General features: G+C 34.4%; 2 protein-coding genes and 1 long non-coding RNA gene across 3 annotated transcripts; all 3 read right to left on the bottom strand.

Moving 5' to 3' along the window:
- Nucleotides 1–2,156: 2,156 nt before the first annotated feature.
- Nucleotides 2,157–2,910, bottom strand: LOC125479027. Its single transcript, XM_048588033.1, has 2 exons — nucleotides 2,798–2,910; nucleotides 2,157–2,672 (listed from the first exon to the last, which is right to left on the bottom strand). The coding sequence occupies exons 1-2, from the start codon at nucleotides 2,892–2,894 to the stop codon at nucleotides 2,443–2,445; spliced, it is 327 nt and encodes a 108-aa protein (XP_048443990.1). The 5' UTR covers nucleotides 2,895–2,910; the 3' UTR covers nucleotides 2,157–2,442.
- Nucleotides 2,911–6,253: 3,343 nt separating this feature from the next.
- Nucleotides 6,254–6,633, bottom strand: LOC125479028. Its single transcript, XR_007259750.1, has 2 exons — nucleotides 6,496–6,633; nucleotides 6,254–6,359 (listed from the first exon to the last, which is right to left on the bottom strand). It is a non-coding gene; the product is annotated as an uncharacterized LOC125479028 (long non-coding RNA).
- Nucleotides 6,634–12,828: 6,195 nt separating this feature from the next.
- Nucleotides 12,829–13,735, bottom strand: LOC125479026. The gene is made up of 2 exons (XM_048588032.1): nucleotides 13,579–13,735; nucleotides 12,829–13,452 (listed from the first exon to the last, which is right to left on the bottom strand). The coding sequence occupies exons 1-2, from the start codon at nucleotides 13,709–13,711 to the stop codon at nucleotides 13,223–13,225; spliced, it is 363 nt and encodes a 120-aa protein (XP_048443989.1). The 5' UTR covers nucleotides 13,712–13,735; the 3' UTR covers nucleotides 12,829–13,222.
- Nucleotides 13,736–18,393: the final 4,658 nt, after the last annotated feature.

Below are 18,393 nucleotides of genomic sequence, written 5' to 3' on the forward strand. Positions count from 1 at the left end.
AGATGGAAGAAGGGGGTGGGCTCGGGTGGGGAGGATGAAGATTGGGAATTTTGGTTTTTTTTTTTTTTTTTTTTTTTTTTTTTTTTTTTTTTTTTTTTTTCAGCCACCTTCATCCCTTCCTCCCTTTCATCGAACACCTTCTCTTCATATCCTCGTCTTCCTTCTTCTTCTGATAATTTCCGTTTCAGTATATTTTTTATTTATTTAGATGTGCTTGTTTCTTTTCGGTATTTTGCAGATGCTATCAAGCAGATTAAAGTCGGCTATTTCTACCAAACCGACCAGTCTAAGCTCCATGGAAGAACTCAGGGCCGTATAGATGGTCATGGTACTATTTCATATTTTCATAACCATAAAACCAACTGATCATTTTCGCCGTTGTTCTTGATCTGGGTTGTATTTTTCAAATTTTTTGGTTAGGTTTCAATCAAATGGGGTTTTTGATTTGGGGTTGTTTGATTTGTATACAAGTGAGTGCGAAGGGGGTTTTTTATTTGGTTTCAATCAAATGAGGGTTTTTATTTGGTTCAATCAATTGGGTTTTTTATTTGGTTTCAAGCAAAGGGGTTTTCCGAGCCTTCAGTCTATCCACGCTCATATCACCGAAATGGGGTATCCAAAACCAGACGCCAAGCAGATTTTGACGCTCAACAAGAAGTAAGTGATGTCGCCGGAAATGGCATTAGAGGTGATTTCTCGGAGAATTCTACGTCATGAGGTAGTAGATCAAAGCAACCTTTGGAGCTTCTGGGCCGTTCGACCTTCGTTGAAGAACGGAGCCTTTGGGCCGTCAGGAAGGATGGTGCCTAGTGGTTATGGAGATTGGAGGAGACGAAGGCCCTGTGGTAGGGTGGAAGAAGAGGGGGTGGGCCCCTTTTTATTTTGTTTTAATTTAATTTTGTATTTAAGTTTTTTTATGACGTGTCCAATTTTTGGAGGGAGTGGGCTGATGTGTAATGAGGTCTACTACTGCCACGTCAACTTTTAACGGACTATAAAAAATGTAACGACTGTATTATATTAAAATAAAATAATACCTGAAGTATGAAAGTAAAAGTTTTTTAAAATATTGTATTAGGTTGTAATAAATTTCAAACCTGAAACAATAGAGTGTATTTTACCCTAAAAAAATGAGAGAAAAATCTTGAGATTAATCCACAATCAAGAATCTGTAAAATTGATAATCCCTATAAAGGCTTCTCTGTCGATACCATATTTTCAATGGAAATTAAGTATTCTCACGACTGGTAGCCGTGGTGCCACCAATTCCAAGAAAGAGAATGCTAGCAAAAATACTCGTACGTACAATGTATACCAAGTCAAATTAAATATGGTAAATATCAAAAATATATATGACAATATTTGCTAATTTCTTGTATATTCATTAATCTTTAAAATGAAATATATAAGAGTCACAATTAATATTATATATGCACTTCATCAATGTGAGACAGCAAACTATTATTTACACTTTTAACTAATATATAACTCGCAACATGTATGTGATAAATTTTTAAGTTTAGCATTGATATTGTTTTCAATTTAATTATCTATTGTATGTGTGAGATTTTATCACAAATGATCTCAGTGTACATTAGGTGTGACCTCTCACGTTGATCATTTTATGGACCCTGCATGGTTCGGGAATGAAGAAGAATTTTACATGATTGAATAATTAATTTAGATTTTCCAAGATTAGTGTTAGTTACACTATCTTTTTTATCTCTCACACACCATTATTAACTTTGTCTATTGATCTTTTTCAAATCATTGGATCTAACAGCAAAAAATTGAGAGGGTATGTAAGAGGCCCTTGCTTAAAAAGTTGATGGTTTTTTTTGAGGGGCTAAAATGGTTAACGAATTGCCAATTAATACAACGGTCTACTGGTATTCTTTTTCACTTGTAAGTGAGAGGTTTTAGGTTTGATTCTCATCAAAGACGAATTTGAACTACATTATTGCTAGTTCATTATAAATCTAAACTCATCTTCCTCTCCCTTAACATAAATAAGATCGTTTGTTAAAAAAAATAAAAAAAATAAAATAATGCATTTGGCTTCAACCTAGACTTTTTAGTCCAATAAACTTTCATTCGTTGTACCACCTCAATAAGCTTTTCCACACTTAAAAGCTATCCTAAAAGAGAGACTTAGGTGAATTTATTCCATATTGTATATCTTGGATTGAGTTTTTACAACATCAAATATTGTTCGCCTTGGAATATCCACCATCCAAATCAAATCACTGAAACACATCAAGAAGCAATGCCGAACCAAAGATTGTTCACTTTGATACCATTACACTTTAGATTAAAAACCTTCAAATTCAAATCACTTAACCTATTGACTTATTAATGGAAGAAGAGCATCTCAAATTCAAATCACTTAACCTACTGACTTATTAATGGAAGAAGAGCATCATATGATTTCTCAACTAAACATCAACGGACAGCATCTGGCGGTGCTGGAACAAACTGGCTGTGTAATCCACTTCTGGTGGGTGAAGGTGGCTTTGGCAGGTTGTTTGGTCTCAGGTTGCGTCGGATGGGCAATATTATAGTAGTTGTCTTGATAAACATATTTTGACATCCAAAGCAACCTTCTTTTGTGACCTTTCTCGTGCCATCTTTATTGTCAACATGCGATATCAAACTATAATGGGGATCACCACCTTCAACCACACAACAAAATCACACCAAGCAAGCAAGAAACTAATTGTTACCAGATGATCCAGTCGAGAAAATAGCGAAGCATAAAAAGAAATAACCATGAGAAGTGGAAGATAATATTATTTACCATGAGGAACTAATGCACAAGTTGCTCGGAGATCCGCCAAAAGAAGAAGCATTAGTGCTGCAATTACCACCAACTTTCCTGGGAAACCATTCTTCATCACTGGAAGCCAAAACGATAACTTAGAAAAAGTCCATTGCGGAACGCAGGGAGAAGCAAAGATTTTAATAGACTTTGGATGGTTGGTTGGGATGAAGAAGAATTCCATACTTTAATATTTTCAATAGTTGACGAATTTGTCTTTCACACTTGCAAGGATATCCTAAAAGAGGACTGATCATGTGGAACCTTATTAGTCTTGGATTTGACTATTTACAAGTAGGATTTTTTTTTGATCTGTCATACGAACTTATACATTTTTTTAGTTTGTCATATGACCTAAACATTAAGTGATTTGTCATATCAACTTGCAAAATTATTATTTGTCATCTTACCTTAACTTTATTAAGTTTCCAACCAAAATAATTCATGTGCAGCGTACATGACTTGTGTTCAAGGTTATTTCAGACATTTCAACATCTTACTCTCCTTGTAATAAATTGCCTTTGAGGAAAATAATTCTAGGATCTGAGGGTTTGCCATTCAGAAAAGGGAACGACCTGGAGTCACTTCTCTTGTGTTTCAAAGTGAAGTTGACTAAAAAAAATAGTCATTACAAAGCCTCCAATCTATGGTGAGTTAGATGATATTTTAATGTTGAAATGTTAGAAATAACCCTGAACACAAATCATGTGCAAAGCATGTGACTTATTTTAGATGGAAAACTTGAAGGAGTTCGGATGAGATAACAAATTAATGATTTTAGAAAGTTGATATGACAATTCACTTAAAATTTTTTTATATGACAAATTGAAATTGAAAAAAAATGTATAAGTTCATGTGACATTTTAAAAATGTTCCCTTACAAATATTAAATTTTAATTTTTTAGGAGCGGAATTAATCATGATATTAAATGACTCTCTGAAATTCTAAAAGTATCCAATCTTGATTTTAACAGAGTACATGAAAAACTCACATAAATATGAATGTATTCAATTAGAACTTAAAAGAATTTATAAAGTATATGTGTATTCAATTAGGAATTAGGCTCTGTTTGGAAACAAGTGCATAAAATGAGAAAAATATCTCTCAATGACTCTGTCGCTCTACATCTCAAAAAACATGTACCTAATGTAGCAGGCGGCAGCTCTTCCCCTTCTCCTCCTAGCTCTTCATCTCTTCCCCATCTCGCCCAGCCTTCCCTCCCCTTTGTGAGATGAAAGGATCCGGAGAGGTTCCCTTTCCCTCATCGAAGTCTTTGGAGTCCTTGTGCAATGCATTTAGCCACCTATATAAATGCGAATAACAGTATCAAAAACTTGACTTAGAAGTAGTGGGGTTTGCAGAAGAAGAATTACCTGCAATTCTGTTTCTGTTTGGACTTTGAAAAGGTTGACTTTAGTCTTCCACCTTTGGATCATGGATTCTTTTCCCCCAATTAGGGGTTGGCCTAAAGCCAATAATTTTTAGTCCATAAAATTTAGGTTTTAACCTATAAACAGCTTTTCTGCTCTAATCTTTCTAGCCTAAAATTTTAGCCCCAGATTATTAACGAATGAATTTAGACTAATTTTTTTTTTCTTAAATTAACTTTTTAAAAATAAAAAATTATGTAGACTATCCTAATTTAATTTTATGAACATTTTAACCTAAAAATGTTTAGATTCTGACAAATAATGAAAAAATCACTAACCGACACCATGAAACTCGTTAAACACTATGAAAAAATATGAAACAAATGAAAAAAAAAATAAAAAATAAATACTTTAGCCGTTAGATTGGGTAAAATGCTTTATCAATTTACGTTATAGGGAATTTGTGTATTATGGTCTGTGAGTTTTATTGCTCATCGTTTGTTCTTTTTTCTTTGTTTGCCGGTTTCTTTTGCAGGGGATCACTATAAAATTGCTTGAGGGTAAGATTTAGATGACAAAATTCGAAACGAGGCGTTACTTTTCTTTTTGGAAACTAATTTAAAAGTTCTGCATAGATAGTTTATTGTGTTAAAATGTCTTGATAAAACCTGAACCTTTTGTTATATGTGAATGTTCATTCCTTACTACAAATATAATAGGCATAGTGGTCTAAAAAATTAAAAGGAAAACTAATGAAAATGACTTGAAAACTTTGAGTTTTAATGATAAGGACAAAATAAAGGATAAAGTGAATAGTACTATGATTGATTTTTTATTGTAAAAATGTGGTTTCTCGTTAAAGTGAACAGTACCGTGGATTTTTCGTTAAAACTCCCAAAATTAAAACCCACTGACACATGACATCAGAAATTCAAACCAATTTCTACTGTTACCATTACCTTCTTTAATTCAGATCATCAGCATGTAGTTCAAATCTAGATCAAACCCTAGATGAAATTCAGGTGACATTATTTATTGTCATTGTTTCAATAACTTTCATTGTTTTAGTACCCAGGTTTACAACATGAGTTGAAGATCCAAGATCATTTTGGCAGAGACTTAGATATTGAAGACACTAATTTTGCTCCTCATTTTGTAGTCTAATGTCCAACTTTTTACATGTTTTATACACTTATAACACCTGCAACAACGCGCGGGCACTATGACTAGTGTTGGTCTGGTCTAAAGGCTTATGATGAATAAAGCTGTCGATTTTGAAAATTTTGCTTTTGTCACCTTTTTCAATAAGGAGTCTCGTTGTCTCTCTATCTTGAACCTTTACAAGGGAAAAGTAAGATGAATGAAGATAATTAGATATTGCAGATTTGAATTATGTCAGTTGGTCAAGATAATGTGCATCATTGTTTTATTCAAAAAAAGTATACGCAATATGAAGATGGATAAATCCAAAATTCATCGTCAAAATTGGGCACCAAACCATTGAAGAATACAAGTTATATATTTTGAGATGGATTCTTCCACTCGAATTACCTAGCTAATAATCAAATAAAAATGAGGACACAGGCCAACAATACATCTCAAACCTACTACTGCAACCACTAAAATAAACATCTAATTGCAATGAATTTATATTGTAATAATCCGATATACATCAATGTTTATTCAATTAGGCAAAAATTCAAATAGGAAAAAAGATGAAAAACAAGGATTAGCACCAATAAACTTCCTAATGTAAGCACAGGGCAGCATGATCTTCTTCCGAGCTTCGAGATTTGGAGGAATATCACCCGAGCTGTACGTGTAAGAGCAACGGAGCTATCTTCTATTGACTCCCAAGGCCAAATATTGGACTTGCAATGAGGCAACAAGTTGAAACAATAAATTTCAAAGGAATGATCAACAAACATAGACAAAATTATAAGCGTAGATAGCCATCATCATGCAATAAGTGGAGGAGGTGCATAGCCACGGTGTGATTTATGTGGATTTTTAAGGGAGGATGTAACGATTTTTCTCAGGCTACGCTGGGTGGGCACAGTTTTCTTGCTAACAATCTTGCTTAGACATCCAAAGCTACCTTCTTTTCTCCAAATTATCTTTCTCAAGCCACCTCTTCAGTCAACACTCAATAAAGTACCCTTCTCAGCACCTTCACCCACATGAAATCACATCAAGAAATGTTAATAGCAAGAAAGTTCGATCCCTGAAAACTTTGATATATTCAAGCCAAAATAGTAAGTAAATATGTAAATACGTATCTGATCACAGAAGGAAGATAACATTACCATGAAGAAGTACTACTGATGAAGAAGTTGCAGGAAAAACACCAAGAAGAAGATATACCGTTACAACAGCTGAAACCAACTTTGCCAGAAAACTGCTCATCTTGGAAAGCAAGAACTTATAAAAGCAAGACTTATAGATCTGAGCTAAGTAGTCTTTAAAATATATATATAGGTGTGTGTGTGTGTGTGTACTCGTCTATGTTTCTACTTTTACCCCCTCAATTAAGTTAAGTGCTTTTTAGAAACGTTGAAATTGTTCAAAAAATGAAGATTAGTAGGGAAATTTACAGCAAATGACTTGGAACTTATATGGGATTTTTAATTCTTACTTCCAACAAAATGTGCTTTAAAGCCCGCTACGAATTGTTTGAAACTGAGGATTGACCAAATCATTGAAATGTCATTTTAAAACTACAACATCGCGGCTGCGATGTCAGCTCTCTGAAAAATTTCACGACCGTACGTAATTCATGTTCTCCCCTCTATTGGGCCCAAATTAATGTGCACCTAAGTCCAACAAAAAAATTATTTACTAAAAATGTCTAAAATGAAATAAAATTTGTAAGTTACGCCTAACCTAGTGTGTGCGATTTTAAATTTATAAATTGCGTTTAGCATTCGGGTTTGTAAGTTGTGCGTGATTAAAAAAAGCCTTTCACACGCATGACGAAAAGCTAATTAATTAATTAAAGCTAAGAGTTCACCATTTATATATTCTTATAATACAAAGTTGACGTAACAAAGGGATATGAACTATCAACTATGAAGCTGTCCACTACCACATTTTTAGAATCCTAAACTAGATTGGAGACTGAACAACTTTTAAACTAATTAGGATGGTATTTTGATTAGTTTGAAAATAACCTAGATCCCCTCTTATCTGGAGTTATTTCCTAAAACAAGTAGGATTACAATTGAATTCTTCCGTCCCCGATATATATTTGTTAGCCGATCCACACAACTATAAAACCCTAGTTTACACAATTCTTCTGAATAGAGATACAATTGCTCATTTAACAGCTGCTTGTCGAGTACAGCCATGGCAGTCAAAGGGATTGAAGGGATTGAAGTCCATCACGAAAAGTGTCGCTTGGACTTTTACATTACACCGCTTGACTACAACAACGTAGGTGGCTACGAGCCTTCCTCGCCGTCGGTTCAGTATGTGGTGAAGTTTGACTACCATGTCAACCACGCATACTTCGACGTTCATTCCTCGGCCGATATTGGAACCCGTCGTCGAACCCTAATCGACCAGTATCATGAACAAGAGGAGAAACCAGTCAAATTTGACCGAACGGAATTAAAGAGCTCTGACGAGGAGCTTCTTTCGGATGCGGTTTTGTCATTTGGAATCGAAAGATCAGGTGAGCATGGTGAGTTGCACAATGATATAATGGATATGATTATGAAGCGGGGTTGCGAAACTGAGCAACATAAGATTTGGATCAAGGATGTAGAAGTATCGGGGTTGTACGTTTATGTAGGAAAATCCCATGACATGTATCGGTGTGGGGAGTGTAAGCTGAAGAGGAGTTTGGAGGAAGCAATAGTGGTGGTTAAAGAGAGAATAAGGAAGAGAGATGTAATTAGGGCGTGTGATGATGTGAAGGAGGAGGAGGAGGGTATCAATCCGACGAACAAAGAAAAAGATGGAGGAGATCCGGCCAAAAAAGACAAGGAAGGTAGAGCGAGAAAAAGAAGAAGAAGAAATAATTACTACAAACCTTCTCGCAAGAGAAATATTAGGGTAAAGTGATACGATGTGAAGGAGAGCTTGCGCACATGTGTTTCAATGTTAAGTGTTTAGTGTGCCTATCGATTGAAATCTCTGCTTAATACAATTTTTTTCTTTTTAGTCATAAACTACAAGAAGAAGTGTGTCTACGACAAATCTAAACAACAGAGAAAGTAAGAGACTGATAAACATGTCGATTGAGTCTTGTATTTTCATGCCCTTTTGCTTTTCAATTATATATATTGGTCATTTTGCTTGAATATTATGGCTTAATTTTGTGTTCTTAATTTCTTGGTTGGTTGGTTGGTTTGTTCCATTAATTCTGATAATATACAGTTTTTCTTTTAGCTCTTAGTTTAACTTGATATTATTTATTCAAAACGTTCAAAAACTGTGAAGTACATAATATGAAAACACTCGATATGGATATCCAATTTTGCAGGTTTGAATAATTGAGAGATAACATGAAAACACTGAATAAGGATATTCAATTTTGTTTAACATAAGAAACCCAATTTTTTTCAGCTCCCGTAGGAAAACGAAAAAACTGACTAAATTAACAAATAAAACCCAGCTCTAAGTAGCTTGTACAAAGACTCCCAAGTCCAATACAATGTAAAACTAGGCCGATAACTTACAACACAACACTAAATTCTAATGGCCCATTCCTGGTCTTGGATTTCTATCAGGTGAAGATGGCTTCGACCCAGTCATTGGCCTAAGGCTGCGGCGAACGGGTATTACTTTATTGCCCAAAATATCACTTTGATATTCAAAGCAACCGTCTTCAACCATATGAGCAAATCACAAGCAAGAAATTAGTTACCAAATAAAATCAAGGCATTAATTTGGTGAAGGATATTTAAATTTAATTAAACTAAAGTCAATTAAAGTTTCCAATACTTAGAGATCTCAAAAATAAGGAAGATAATTATTAATTACCGTGAGGAAGAAGTCCACAAGTTGCTAGGTGATCCCCCATAAGAAGCAACACTAATGTTGCAATGACCACCAGGTTTGCTGAAGAACCATTCATCATTGGAAGCAGAAACAATAACTTCGGAAATCCTGTCACCGAAACGTTAATAACGATGATATTTATAGACTTTAACTTGCAGAGGTTCGGAAGAGAATTACATGCTGTTAACTTTCAAAAGGTTGATCTTTAAGTCTTCCATTCTTTTCTTCCCATATTTAGCTTTCATTTATTCTAAGTCTTCCATTCTTTTCATACGTTCATTGAAGGTAGTGTACATTTTAATTCTTTAAAAATTTAATGTCACTCAAACTAAAACTTGATTACATAAAAGAATCTCACTTATCATGCTCCTCAATTTAGTGCAACCAATATGCGTTGTAACAACTAACTTTTCACTGACTCACAAATCCACTAAGGGGCGTTTGGTGGGATGGCTGGCAAGGACAGGTTGTAAACATTTAAAATGGGTTCTTACCACACCTCTTAACTTTTGGTCATTAGACTAAATAAATCAAATAAAGACAACGAACATAATTAAATAAGTGTGTGAAAGGCTATAAAAGGAGTGTATGTTTATTATTTATTTTCCTTAATTATCATGAGGAAGTAATATACATGTTGTTCAAAAATCTTGCACAAGAAGTAATAGTACTAGTGCTGCAATTACCACCGACAACTTAGCCGGAAAACCACCCACTTCCGGTAGCTAGCAGAAAAAGTAACTTTGAAAATCCTATCACCAGTGCACTGGTGTGAGAAGTCACTTGTCACAAGTCTACTAAAATATGAGAGACATCTCTGGACGAATAAATCATCACTTGCATTAGGTGCTTCATTGTATTTTATTTTATTTTCCTCGACTAAAAATTTCACGTTTCATGTCCCAGCTTATATAAAATAAAAATAAAAACCATTTCGGAAATGAATCAGATTGTTTTGCCATATTTCAATTTAATTAACGTAATCCGAATGTTAAAAAGTGGGGTAAATTACATTTTAGCCCCTCAGGTTTGGAGTGGATTTCAATTATTTACACATTTTTAAAACATTTCAATTTCATACATTTACTTATCATTTTATTTCAATTTCATACATCCGTTAGAAAATCTGTTAACCGTTAAGTGATGATGTGGTAAATATGAGATCCATATTTGTACTGACGTGGCTGTCAAATTTGTATCATGTGGCAAAAAAATAATTTTTTATGCATTTAAAATCTAATAATAATAATTTACCCTATTAAAAAATAACAAAAATTAAAAATACACAAAACTCATCTTCCTTCCCCGAGCCCTTTCTCCTCTGCACCCCACCCCTTTTCTCCTCTTCACACCCGCTGCAAGCTCGACTCCCTCCACGGCGACGGCCTCTCAAATATCTCGTCTTTCGGAAACCTAGGTTTGCCGTCTGTGGCCCAATCGGCCGGTTCTCAGTCGACGTCATGATCGTGCTCGCCTAGACCTGGGTTTCGAAATCCATGAAATTTCTGGAGCATTGTTGTCGACAAAGGCGTCCACGAGAACCCTAGCGAGGAATTTGGAATTTTGGGTTAGAGAAGGAGGTGCAGAATTAATGGGGGAAGGAGTGGGTGATGGGAGATGGAAGAAGGGGGTGGGCTAGGGTGGGGAGGATGAAGATTGGGAATTTTGGTTTTTTTTTTTTTTTTCAGCCACCTTCATCCCTTCCTTTCATCGAACACCTTCTCTTCATCTCTTCGTCTTCCTTCTTCTTCTGATAATTTCCGTTTCAGTATATTTTTTATTTATTTAGATGTGATTGTTTCTTTTCGGTACTTTGCAGATGCTATCGAGCATATTAAAGTCGGCTATTTCTACCAAACTGACCAGTCTAAGCTCCATGGAAGAACTCAGGGCCGTACGGATGGTCATGGTACTATTTCATATTTTCATAACCATAAAACCCACTAATCATTTTTGCCGTTGTTCTTGATCTGGGTTGTATTTTTCAATTTTTTTGGTTAGGTTTCAATCAAATGGGGTTTTTGATTTAGGGTTGTTTGATTTGTATACAAGTGAGTGCGAAGGGGGTTTTTTATTTGGTTTCAATCAAATGAGGGGTTTTATTTGATTCAATCAATTGGGTTTTTTATTTGGTTTCAATCAAAGGGGTTTTCCGAGCCTTCAGTCTATCCCCACTCATATCACCGAAATGGGGTATCCAAAACCAGACACCAAGCAGATTTTGACGCTCAACGAGAAGTAAGTGATGTCGCAGGAAATGGCATTAGAGGTGATTTATCGGAGAATTCTACGTCATGAGGTAGTAGATCGGAGCAACATTTGGAGCTTCTGGGCCGTTCGACCTTCGTTGAAGAACAGAGCTTTTGGGCTTTCAGGAGGGGTGGTGCGCTGGTGGTTATGGAGATTGGAGGAGACGAAGGCCCTGTGCGGTGGAAGAAGAAGGGGTGGGCCCTTTTTTATTTTGTTTTAATTTAATTTTGTATTTAAGTTTTTTATGACGTGGCAGATGACGTGTCCAATTTTTGGAGGGAGTGGGCTGATGTGTAATGAGGTCTACTACTGCCACGTCAGTTCATAACGGACTATAAAAAATGTAACGGATGTATTATATTAAAATAAAATAATACGTGAGGTATGAAAGTGAAATTTTTTGAAGATGTTATATGAAGTTGTAATAGATTTCAAACCTGAGATAATAGAGTGTAATTTACCCCAAAAAAATGAGAGAAAAATCTTGAGATTAATCCACAGTCAACAATCTGTAAAATTGATAATCCCTACAAAGGCTTCTTTGTCGATACCATATTTTCAATGGAAATTAAGTATTCTCACGACTGGTAGCCGTGGTACCACTATTTCCAAGAAAGAGAACGCTAGCAAAAATACTCGTACATACAATGTATACCAAGTCAAATTAAATATGGTAAATATCAAAAATATATATGATAATATTTGCTAATTTCTTGTATATTTATTAATCTTTAAAATGGAATATATAAGAGTCACAATTAATATTATATATGCACTTCGTTAATGTGAGACAACAAACTATTATTTATATTTTTAACTAATATATAACTCGCAACATGTATGTGATAAATTTTTAAGTTTAGCATTGATGTTGTTTTCAATTTAATTATATATTGTACGTGTGAGATTTTTTTCACAAATGATCTCAATGTACATTAGGTGTGACCTCTCACGTTGATCATTTTATAGACTCTGCATGGTTCGGGAATGAAGAAGAATTTTACATGATTGAATAATTAGTTTAGATTTTTCAAGATTAGTGTTAGTCACACTCTCTTTTTTACCTCTCACACACCATTGTTAACTTTGTCTATTGATCTTTTTCAAATCATTGAATCTAACAGCCGAAAATTGAGAGGGTATGTAAGAGGCCCTTGCTCAAAAAGTTGACGGTTTTTTTTGAGGGGCTAAAATGGTTAACGAATTGCCAATTGATACAACAGCCTAGTGGTATTCCCTTTCACTTGTAATTAAGAGGTCTTAGGTTTCATTCTCGCCAAAGACGAATTTGAACTACATTATTGCTAGTCCATTATGAATCTAAACTCATCTTCCTTTCCCTTGACATAAATAAGATCGTTTATTTAAAAAAATAAAATAAAATAACGCATTTGGCTTCAACTTAGACTTTTTAGTCCAATAAACTTTCATTCTCTGTACCACCTCAATAAGCTTTTCCACACTTAAAAGCTATCCTAAAAGAGAGACTTAGGTGAATTTATTCCATACTGTATATCTTGGATTGAGTTTTTACAACATCAAATATTGTTCGCTTTGGAGTATCCACCATCCAAATCAAATCACTGAAACACATCAAGAAGCAATGCCTAACCAAAGATTGTTCACTTTGATACCATTACACTTTGGATTAAAAACCTTCATATTCAAATCACTTAACCTATTGACTTCTTAATGGAAGAAAAGCATCTCAAATTCAAATCACTTAACCTACTGACTTATTAATGGAAGAAGAGCATCACATGATTTCTCAACTAAACATCAGCGGACAGCATCTGGCGGTGCTGGAACAAAATGTCTGTGTAATCCATTTCTGGTGGGTGAAGGTGGCTTTGGCAGGTTGTTTGGTCTCAGGCTGCGTCGGATGGGCAATATTATAGTAGTTGTCTTGCTAAACGTATTTTGACATCCAAAGCAACCTTCTTTTGTGACCTTTCTCGTGCCATCTTTATTGTCAACATGCGATATCAAACTATAATGGGGATCACCACCTTCAACAACACAACAAAATCACACCAAGCAAGCAAGAAACTAATTGTTACCAGATGATCCAGTCGAGAAAATAGCGAAGCATAAAAAGAAATAACCATGTGGAAGTGGAAGATAATATTATTTACCATGAGGAACTAATGCACAAGTTGCTCGGAGATCCGCCAAAAGAAGAAGCATTAGTGCTGCAATTACCACCAACTTTCCTGGGAAACCATTCTTCATCACTGGAAGCCAAAACGATAACCGAGAAAAGTCCATTGCGTAACGCAGGGAGAAGCAAAGATTTTAATAGACTTTGGATGGTTGGTTGGGATGAAGAAGAATTCCATGCTTTAATATTTTCAATAGTTGACGAATTTGTCTTTCACACTTGCAATGATATCCTAAAAGAGAACTGATCATGTGGAACCTTATTAGTCTTGGATTTGACTATTTACAAGTAGGATTTTTTTTTGATCTGTCATATGAACTTATACACTTTTTCAGCTTGTCATATGACCTAAACATTAAGTGATTTGTCATATCAACTTGCGAAATTATTATTTGTCATCTCACCTTAACTCTGTTAAGTGTGCAACCAAAACAATTCATGTGCAAGGTACATGACTTGTGTTCAAGGTTATTTCAGACATTTCAACATCTTACTCTCCTTGTAATAAATTGCCTTTGAGGAAAATAATTCTAGGATTTGAGGGTTTGAGGGTTTGCCATTCAAAAAGGGGAACAATCTGGAGTCACTTCTCTTGTGTTTCGAAGTGAAGATGACTAAAAAAATATAGTCATTACAAAGCCTCCAATCTATGGTGAGGTTAGACGATATTTTAATGTTGAAATGTTAGAAATAACCTTGAATACAAGTCATGTGCAAAGCATGTGACTTATTTTAGATGGAAAATTTGACGGAGTTAGGGTGAGATGACAAATTAATGATTTAAAAAAGTTGATATGACAAATCGCTTAAAAAATTTTTATATGACAAATTGAAATTGAAAAAAAAATGTATAAATTCATATGACATTTTAAAAATGTTCCCTTACAAATATTAAATTTTAATTTTTTTTTAGGGGCAGAATTAATCATGATATTAAATGACTCTCTGAAACTGTAAAAGTATCCAATCTTGATTTTAACAGAGTATATGAAAATCTCACAGAAATTTGAACGTATTCAATTAGAACTTGAAAGAATTTATAAAGTATATGTGTATTCAATTAGGAATTAGGCTCTGTTTGGAAACAAGTCCATAAAATGAGAAAAATATCTCTCAATGACTCCGTCGCTCTACATCTCAAAAAACTAGCAGGTGGCAGCTCTTCCCCTTCTCCTACTAGCTCTTCATCTCTTCCCCATCTCGCCCAGCCTTCCCTCCCCTTTGTCTCTCTTGGCTTGCTCTGATTTTTTTAGCACCTTCTCTCCTCTTCTGGTTCCTCCTCCACCATTTTGTGATCAGCCGTGTCCAGATCAAGGTCGTACCTATCTTAAGGTCTCTTCTTTGTTTTGGGTCTTGATTCGAGCTTAGGGGTGGATTTGTGGTTGTTCGTGGGCAAAGCCACCATTGTCAGCTTGATTTCATGGTGGTAATCCTGTCCTCGAGCCAATTTTGTTGCTACGCCACATTGTACTTTCAGAACTGGTAGTTTTGCCACCCTGTTCAACCAGATATGGCAGCAATGCCACCCGGGGCGACAATATTTGGCGGCTCAGCTGTCCTGTATGTTTGGTCACTGCAAATCTCTCCAAAAGTGATGACGATGCTGTTTTACATTCATTATAAAATGGGGCTGATGGTTGATTCGTTGTTTCTCGGTTTAGATTGGTTTCAGTTTAGTTTGGTGTAGTTGTTTATGCCGCTTAGCGAGTGAAGTGCTCTCACTTTTTGGTGATAACTTTTGTGTTTCTCAGTATTAGTTTATCTTGTCTGCCGCTATTGTGGTAGGTTGATACCGGTGGTTCCCAGTTGTTCTTGTTCATGTGGTGGCCATGTGGAGACTTTACCCTCTTTGTATCTTTTTACAAATTATTTCCACATCATTTTATTGATCACTTGATTAAAAATAAAAAATAAAAATAAAAATAAAAAAACTTTAAAAGTGAATGATTTTGAGAGATTTGAGAAATTTCGTAATGTATTTTTAATACATATTGGAGTGTATTTTTGCTCACCCCCACTAAAGCACTATGATCTCAACCCCCACCCCTAGTTGATTGTTATTAAAAGGTAATGTTAGAGAAACCAAATTTATAAATCAAATTTTGGAAACTATATAATGTAGATGTTGATGATTAAATTATTAAGTCTTGATTAACGTTCTTATTTTCTATTGATGACACATCATTTAGTTAGCAAATTTGATTCAAAAATTTGATCTTGCTAGCATTATCTATTGTTAAATTAGTTTGGTTTAATTACACTCGTCGAAGACTAAAGTCCACCTTTTCAAAGTCCAAACAGAAACAGAATTGCAGGTAATTCTTCTTCTACAAACCCCACTACTTCTAAGTCAAGTTTTTGATACTGTTATTCGCATTTATATGGGTGGCTAAATGCATTGCACAAGGACTCCATAGACTTTGACGAGGGAAAACAATTCTCTCCGGGTCTCTTTCACCTGAGCCTTATGACCCACAAATCCAGACTCTTGAAATTTGATCCAACGGTTATAAATAGGAGATCTCATTAAAGTTATAATAACTTTAGCCGTTAGATCAAATTTCAAGAATCCGAATTCATGGATCATGAGGCTAGATGAAAGAGATCCGGAGATGATCCATTTCCCTCATCGAAGTCTATGGAGTCCATGTGCAATACATTTAGCCACCTATATAAATGCGAATAACAGTATCAAAAACTTGACTTAGAAGTAGTGGGGTTTGCAGAAGAAGAATTAGCTGCAATTCTGTTTCTGTTTGGACTTTGAAAAGGTTGACTTTAGTCTTCCACCTTTGGATCATGGATTCTTTTCCCCCAATTAGGGGTTGGCCTAAAATCAATAATTTTTAGTCCAGAAAATTTAGGTTTTAACCTATAAACAGCTTTTCTGCTTCAACCCTTCTGGCCTAAAATTTTAGCCTCAAATTATTAAAGAATGAATTTAGACTATTTTTTTTTCTTAAAGTAACTTTTTAAAAATAAAAAATTATGTATCCTAATTTAATTTTATGAACATTTTAACCTAAAAATATTTAGATTCTGACAAATAATGAAAAAAAATCACTAACCGACACCATGAAACTCGTTAAACACTATGAAAAAATATGAAACAAATGAAAAAAAACAAATTAATTACTTTAGCCATTAGATTTAAATTTGGACCGTTAATTTTATCTTTTTTTTTAGTTTTACCGTTGAATTTCATCAAAGTAGATTTTAACCGTCGGATTCAATGAATTTATAAATATAAAATTAAATAAAATATACATATATGGTAGGCCGGCCCCACTAATCCTAGCCCTAAATTTGGCTTTCATTTGAGTTTTAGGTTTTAGGCCACATTTTAGCCTTGGGTTAGGTTGAGTTTTTGAGGGGAATAGAAGTGAAAATTTGAGTTTTAGCCCAAGGTTGGAGAAGGCCTTAGGGATGGGCAAAATACATGCAATTATCCGTCCATTTAAACTTCACAGTTACGGTTATAGATAACCATTTAGATAAATAAACGGTTATAGGTATAACCATTTACCCTTGAAATTTAAATGGGTAGTTATAGGTATTAACCGTTATTATAAACGGGTAACCATTTACCCATTTATTTTATATATGTAAAATTAACATTTAGGTTTATTATTATATAATGTAGCTAATTATATATATTATGTTAATACTTTACATTATGGGTTAAATAACCCAAGAATACTGTCTTCTAAACAGTTTTCGTAATCCAAGAACACTTAGCAAATATTATATCACCTTAATTGGTAACAGTTAAAAATATCGTCCGTAAACTATTATTTTAATTATTGGAATGGTATAAGAACTTAAAAAATTAAAATACGGAAATGTATGATGAATGTACCTATAACGGTGTTTAATTGTAATAAATATATATATATGACAATTTTTTTTTTAATTTTCAATTTTTTATTTTAATTTTCAATTTTTTAAAAAACATGTAGACGGATGAAAAAGGGGTAATGGTAAAAAATAAATAAAATGATAAACGGGTTAAAAATGGTAAATGGGTAAACAGGTATTAAACGGTTACGGTTAAATGGGCATGCAGTTATGAGTATGGTTAACCATTTATAAACGGTTATAGGTATGAGTATAACCGTTTAGGCAATTACCCAACGAGTAAACATTTATACAAGTATGAGCATAATCGCAGTTATCCGCCCGCCATAACCGTTGCCCATCCCTAACCCCAATATTTATTGTTCCCTATCGTACCCCTTAGTTTGATTCAATCACCAGAACGCAGGCCGATGTTCGAAGTCACGTACCAGCTTAAAAAAATAAAAAAATTGACCAATTTGGAAATAACATTGTTTTGCTAAGTTTCAATTTAAATGCATACGGAAAATAGAATGTGTTGGTACATTTCAGTTTAAACGTATCCGGAATGTGAGAAAAATGTGAGAAAACTCTTGAGATTAAACAACAGTGAAGAATCTAAAAAGTAACAATCCCTTATTTAGAGAAAGAAAAAAGCTACTGACATGAGAGAAGGCACACTAATTTAGAGTTTCTTTCGTCTGAACTTGTTTGGCATGTCGTTCATTTTATAGAGATTCTTCATTTTATGTATTAAGATTTCTTGAGCATGCCGGCCTACAGGTTTGTCTTTCCTTCTTGATATGTGATTTTCTTTTTTGACTTAATTTTTTGGATTTTCCTTTTTTGTTTTGCAGTTCATCTTGTAGGTTTTTACCTTTAAGGTTTTATCTTATAGGGGTTTGGTCCTATGTCCACCCCTATTTTTCTTGTAATTTTTTTTTTCAAAAAG

Source organism: the organism of the source record quoted next, unplaced genomic scaffold, assembly GCF_019419815.1.
Source record: "Pyrus x bretschneideri cultivar Hongxiangsu unplaced genomic scaffold, Pyrus_bretschneideri_v1 Contig27, whole genome shotgun sequence".
NCBI lineage: Eukaryota > Viridiplantae > Streptophyta > Magnoliopsida > Rosales > Rosaceae > Pyrus > Pyrus x bretschneideri.

What these genes read in the sequence shown, in the direction of transcription:
- LOC125479026 (XM_048588032.1), bottom strand. Translation starts at nt 13,711, where the DNA reads ATGGACTTTTCTCGGTTATCGTTTTGGCTTCCAGTGATGAAGAATGGT. An exon ending in TTGTGCATTAGTTCCTCATG is followed by an intron (nt 13,453 to 13,578) that starts GTAAATAATATT and finishes GTGTTGTTGAAG; the next exon opens with GTGGTGATCCCCATTATAGT.
- LOC125479027 (XM_048588033.1), bottom strand. Translation starts at nt 2,894, where the DNA reads ATGAAGAATGGTTTCCCAGGAAAGTTGGTGGTAATTGCAGCACTAATG. An exon ending in TTGTGCATTAGTTCCTCATG is followed by an intron (nt 2,673 to 2,797) that starts GTAAATAATATT and finishes GTGTGGTTGAAG; the next exon opens with GTGGTGATCCCCATTATAGT.